Here is a 6,485-nt window from a genome sequence, read left to right on the forward strand (position 1 = left end):
CCAGTGACACAAATATTAGATCTTTTCTTATAGTCTTACATATTCCCGAGACTCTATTGTTTTCAGCCTATTCTCTCTCTGTAGTTTAGTTTGGGTGACTTATATTATTCAGTCTTCAAGTTCATTGATTCTTTCCTCTGTCCTTTCTATCCAGTGAGCTTTGTATTTCAGGTTTTTTTGTTTGTTTTGTTTCGGTTCTAAAATTTCAATTTAGTTCTTCATCTCTTGTATTCCTCTGCTAAGACTGTTTTTTTTTCTCTCATTGAAGCATTTTTACACCAGCCGCTTTAAAATCCTTGTCAGATAATTTCAATGTCTGTATCATCTTGGTGTTATTATCTGTTGATTGTCTCATTCACATTGAGATTTTCCAGGTTCTAAGCATTGTGATTTTCAATCCTGGACACTTTGAGTACTATGTTATGAGACTCTGGATCTTACTTAAATCTTCTGTTTTAGCAAGCTTAACACCACTCCTTAATGGGTAGTGATGTTGAGCATTTTTTTCATATACTTACTAGTCATTTGTTTATCTTCTTTGGAGCAATGTCTATTCAGGCCCCTAGTCCATTTTTTAATTGGGTTGATTTTGAGTTATATATAGTCCTTTATATAATACTAGGGGCCCAGTGCACAAATTCGTGCACCTTGTAAGGAACTGAGGGCCGCAAGGCTCCGTGCCCCTGCCCGGCCCCTCCTGCTACAGCCCCGCTCCTGCCACTGCTCCCTCGCACTGACAGCGCTGCCCCACTCTCACTCGCTGATGGTGCGGAGCGATTGGGGCCGGCACCAGCACCGGGTGCGAACGGTGGCTGCTGTCCCAATCACCCCTTGGGAGCAGGGGGAGGTGGAAAAGCCCTCAGCGGCGATCAGGGCGGGAGCTGCCACCAGCTGCAGGTGCAAGCAGGGCTGGTGCTCGCAGCGGGTGCGAGTGCCAGGCAGAACCACAGTGCGCCGGAGCAAAGAATTTTCAGTAACCACCAGAGGCTCGCCCCGATGACAGCAACTGGCACCCGCCTTGGTCTGGTGCCCCTGCTCACCTGCTCCACCATCCCACTGTGGCCAATGCCTGCCATGTTCTGCACACACCCCCTGGTGGTCAGCACATGTCATAGCAACCAGTTGTTCTGCCATTCGGTCTATTTGCATATTAGCCTTTTATTATATAGGATTCTGGACATTAATCAGACATATGAAAAAAAGGTCTTTTTATAATTGGTCTGCTTGAACCAGGATCCAACAAAGTCACACTGTATTAATGTCTTATTGTCTAATCCAGAGGAAATCAAAATTAAGAAGAGGAAACTATCTGGGTATCTGGGAAGCCACTTATGTGGAGGTGGACACTGGAGGAGGGAAGGCGAAAGGGGTGTGAAGATCAGATGGGGGCGTGGTGAGCACATTTGGGTCACCAGCCTGGCCTGAGAGAACAGAGGCTTTTCCCATGATGCACTGTGTTACTCAGAGACACCCCCCCACCCAAAGACTGCCCCCCCAACCACCAAGAGTGGCAAAAGGTAAATCCTGGGGGCACCAAGAGGACCACACTGTGGCTCTGCTCCCCAGGGAGAGGAAGGTCCAGAGCTGCCCTGAACACTTGGAGCCTCCCTAGGAGTCCCTGAGGGCAAAGCAAGGCTGGGGAGCCTTCAGCATCCGGGAGTCATGGTAACACGACTCACTGAGGGAAAAGCTATGGGTGCTGATGTCTGGGCACTCGAAAAGATCACTAGAGTTATCTCTGGGATTAGGATTATGGCTGATTTTTTTTCCTGTATATTTTCCAAATGTTCTTGCATGAACAGTGAAAAAGTGATCTACTCAGATAGAGCAGCATCTTTAGGGGTAACGCAGATATGCCAAGGATGACCATTACTGATGACAACTGAGTTTCTCCCGAGATCTGTGGCTGGAAGGGGGGTTCACCGACTCTCCTTGGAGAACCCAGAAGAGCAGCCCCCACCCACTGGTGGGCCAGGACCCAGGAGCATGGCACCATCCAGGGAAGGCCAACCTGGTGGGGGCAAGCAGTCTCCCCGCGCCTGGAGCTGCGACGGCTATTCCTGGTTCTGCCTGTGTCCCCGTGAGGCCTGGGACCTAGGAAGAGAGGTCCAGCCTTCAGGAAACTCATGCCAAACCCACAGGAACCTACCCAAGGGGCCAGTTTCTCTTACCCAGGAGAGCCTTATCCCAGGTTACCGCTTCCAAACGCCTTCCAGACACAAATGAAACCTGCTGTTCCCAAAATAGAAAAGTCTTTATTAAAAACCCAGGATACAGGAGAAATGACACAGACATTTCTCAGCTCTCTTGGAACTTCTCGCAACGCGTACAAAATAGGTGTGAATTACTTCCTGGAAATCTTTAAAAAATACTCCCCAGTATCAAAGCGGGGATAGGTGCATGGAGCTAAGTGCTTCATCATGATCGTGCAGAGAGGGGCCTTCAGGCCTTCCCTAGACCCCAAGGGCAGGGATCCCGCGCCAGCCATGCTGGAGGTGGAACAAAGACACGCACTTTCTATTAGATTTAGGGTCCTGGGGTCTGCTCTGGGACAGAGACCTGAGACCATGATATCTTCTCCCCAAAGGAGAGCTTGAGACTCAGTGCTGTACACATTCCCTGGAATGAGAGAAGGACAACAGCCGTCTGCCGCTGGCCGGCTGTGTGAGGTCAAGCAGCTCTCTGCCCTGCTCTGTGCTTCTCTGAGGGCGTAAACACTGGCATATTTGGTCCTGTTTAGAGGTTGGTTTCCATGCAGTGGGGAAAATGATGTGTGTGTTTGCATGTATGTATGTGTATGTCCATGTGCCCACAAGCTCTGGGGTAGGAGGCTCTTATGTGGTTTGTAAACTGGTCCCAGCAAAATGAAGTGGGGAAAATGATGTGTGTGTTTGAATGTATGTATGTCCATGTGCCCACAAGCTCTGGGGCAGGAGGCTCTTATGTGGTTTGTAAACTGGTCCCAGCAAGCAACTTTGTAAGGCAATCAAGGTACGAGAAGTCGGTGGGAAAGCTCTGTGGGCGGCCCAGGGAGGGAGGTTTCTTGCTTATCCCACCAGGGTGATCGAGCCTCGGAACCCAACTTGGTGGGTCCCATCCTATGCCAGGCAGGGGCGGGAGGTGACCACAGGCACCTGGATGGGCTGAAGTGAAAAGCAGCCCTAACCGCTCCGAGGACTTGTCACACTGAAGGTGGGAAGAGGCTGGGAGGAATCCAAGAGGCAGATGGAGGTGAACCCACGGGGGAATCAGGCTCAAAGGCGGGATCTCTGTGCTAGGCCAGTATCTACCCCGTGGGGCAGGAGGAAGTGAGGTGTGAGGTGGGCAATGAGTAGGCACCATTGTGGAAGCAACTGCCCTGGCAGTAACCAGCTTAGGGCTCCAGCGGCCAGCTCTCTCCCAGCCAAGATCTGGCTCCCCTAGGAGACCCAGAACAAGGCCCCACCATTTCCCACAGTGATTCGAACATAGCTACTGCCTCTTCTCCCCACCCCACGAGTTACCAGGCAGAGAAACTGAGGTCTCAGGTGAGTGGATGGGTCAGAGATGGTGCCTCTTAGTCCCAGCTGGCACATCCACTGGCAGCCGCTGGTTCCACGCAGGACATGAGATGTGATGTCCAGAAGTGTGCAGTGGCTGCAGATGTGCCCGTGGAGTTGGCATCTCAAGGCATCCCCCTACAACCTCAGTGGGAGGCAGAGGCAGAAGTACATGGACAGGCAGACAGACACACGGACACCCAGGGTACCAGGGCAGTCTTCAGGGCAGGGCCAGGGCTTTGGCCAGGCGAGTCCAGAACCAGGACTTGGTGCAGGGGTTGGTGTAGTCACAGACAGTGATGAACCGCAGGATGCTCGGGAACTCTTTCTTCATTGCCTTGTACTTGACGGGGATCAATCGCTTCTGATGGGCACCTGCAAGCCAAGGGGTGCAGAGCTGGCACCAGGCCCTCATCCCACAGTGGCGTTGGGCCAGTCCCCAGACCAGGGATTAACCCTTTTAGTGCCGGGGAGCGCAATCGCGCTCCTCCTGTCTTTCGCCAAAAGTGCCGGGAGCGCTATCGCGCTTCTCCTCCTCCTGCAGTGTCACTATTAGATGCTAGTAGTTCACTTATTGACAGATGGCACCTAAGTGCAGATTACTTATGATGCCAAAGGTTTGTAGTTCTAAAATTGACCACTGGCATTGAGGACACAAGAATCCTATGCAAAACGGTACTGAGCAATATTCATTTAGGAATTGTGTACTTTACTGCATATAAATTATACTTCATTAAAGTCTGTTATCAAATCATTTAGGAATTGTGTACTTTACTGCATATAAATTATACTTCATTAAAGTCTGTTATCAAATCATTTAGGAATTGTGTACTTTACTGCATATAAATTATACTTCATTAAAGTCTGTTATCAAATCATTTAGGAATTGTGTACTTTACTGCATATAAATTATACTTCATTAAAGTCTGTTATCAAATCATTTAGGAATTGTGTACTTTACTGCATATAAATTATACTTCATTAAAGTCTGTTATCAAATCATTTAGGAATTGTGTACTTTACTGCATATAAATTATACTTCATTAAAGTCTGTTATCAAATCATTTAGGAATTGTGTACTTTACTGCATATAAATTATACTTCATTAAAGTCTGTTATCAAATCATTTAGGAATTGTGTACTTTACTGCATATAAATTATACTTCATTAAAGTCTGTTATCAAATCATTTAGGAATTGTGTACTTTACTGCATATAAATTATACTTCATTAAAGTCTGTTATCAAATCATTTAGGAATTGTGTACTTTACTGCATATAAATTATACTTCATTAAAGTCTGTTATCAAATCATTTAGGAATTGTGTACTTTACTGCATATAAATTATACTTCATTAAAGTCTGTTATCAAATCATTTAGGAATTGTGTACTTTACTGCATATAAATTATACTTCATTAAAGTCTGTTATCAAATCATTTAGGAATTGTGTACTTTACTGGCTGAGTGCAAACTTAGTCTGGAAGTCACATTCCTTGCTTTGCAGGTAATCATCTGAGACAACTACCACCATCCGGCGGCACCTAGGGAAGAGTGGAGGCACTGTGGCAACCCAAGGGACGGCCATGGGAGGAGCCCACTGTGCCTAGGCTAGACAGGACCCAGCTGGGAAAATCCCAGCCTCTGGGTCCCCGGGCCGGGCCTTGTGCACCCCACCCACTCGCTCCCTGGCCACCGAGCCAACCTCTTCTCAATGAGCTCACTGGCAATAGACCAGACACAGGTGCCAGGCAGGACATCCCTGTCGGACACACACAACTTCAGCCGGTAGTTTGTCTGTTCCAGCTGCTGGATCATCTCATGTACAAACTGGATGTCGTTGGAGCAGTAGCAGATGAAGGCATCGAATCGCTCAGGCATTTGCCCTGGGTGCAGAGAATAAGGATAATGGTCAGAGCTCTGTGGAAGGCTGGGGAGAAGGCCAGCCAGGAGCCCCCAGTTCAGGTGACCCTGGTCCTGGTCCCCAAACCAACCCTGTGATGACACTACTCAGAAAAAGTGCTGTCCCCAGCAGAGGAAAGACGAGCCTCCCCCCAGCACCCCTGCCCTGGGCCAAGCCCTGGGTTCACCATGAGACAGACACATCATTTCATGAGAGTTTCATACCCACCCGGAGGCAGGACTATTATTATTATTATTCCCATTTCTTAGGTGAAGAAACAGGCTCGTAGAGATTAAGTGACTCGCCCAACGTGCCACAGTTCATCTGCTTTCAACAGTCATGCGCTACACACCACCGTGTCCCATGGCCCACCTGTCCCACCTGGATCAGGGGAGACGTATAGGCCCTTACCCATGGGGTCGTCGAGTGTGGTGATGCCCGCCAGCTCTGCGGTCCGGGGGACGCTGCTGTCGACAGCGGCCACCTGTAAGGGCTTCTCAGACTCCTCCTGCTGCTGCTTCAGAATGTACTTTTGGCAATCCTCCTCTGTGAGGAAGAGAGAGTGTGGCAGGCTCCCCCGGGTGCCCCTGCCGCCACCCACAGTCAGGACCCACCCCCTGTCCCACCTCCCTGGCCATGTTGTGCGCTAGGGTTTCCCCAGTCCACTGGCGTCACCCACGGTTTGACAGCTCTGAGCTCCCATCGGGCTCTGACCATCCCAAAGGGGTGTCAATGGTGTGTCCATCTGGGAAGCCATCAAGGCCGGGTTTGTATCTTTCTGTCCTTTTGCCCTGACACCCTTTCCCAGGGTTCCTGGGAATGGAACCCGAGGTCCGCTTCTTCCAGAATCCACAGCTCATGTGGACAGGGGGCTGGGCACGCAGGAAGGGCTCAGGAGACCCTGGTGATGTGCCGTGCGGGCAGCGGCTCCAACCAAGCAAGGCGCAACTCCCCCCGTGCCTAGGCGGGAGGCGGCGCACATCCTTAGGGACCAAGACGCAGCTTTCAGTCCCACCCCTGCCCTGTGGCTCTACCTGAAGCAGGCC

General features: G+C 50.0%; 1 protein-coding gene across 1 annotated transcript in view; it reads right to left on the bottom strand.

Annotated features, from left to right (window-relative positions):
* Positions 1 to 2,869: 2,869 nt before the first annotated feature.
* MYD88 (myeloid differentiation primary response 88) overlaps positions 2,870 to 6,485 on the bottom strand; it is a 6,125-nt gene continuing 2,509 nt past the window's right edge. Inside the window, exons 2-5 of the mRNA XM_014530280.1 lie at positions 5,851 to 6,085; positions 5,242 to 5,422; positions 4,994 to 5,080; positions 2,870 to 3,919 (exon numbers count right to left, since the gene is read on the bottom strand). Coding sequence (XP_014385766.1) covers positions 3,760 to 3,919; positions 4,994 to 5,080; positions 5,242 to 5,422; positions 5,851 to 6,085 — 663 coding nt within the window. The 3' untranslated portion in view covers positions 2,870 to 3,759. The remainder of the gene's footprint in view (positions 3,920 to 4,993; positions 5,081 to 5,241; positions 5,423 to 5,850; positions 6,086 to 6,485) is intronic.

The sequence above is a fragment of the Myotis brandtii genome, unplaced genomic scaffold (genome assembly GCF_000412655.1).
Source record: "Myotis brandtii unplaced genomic scaffold, ASM41265v1 scaffold731, whole genome shotgun sequence".
NCBI lineage: Eukaryota > Metazoa > Chordata > Mammalia > Chiroptera > Vespertilionidae > Myotis > Myotis brandtii.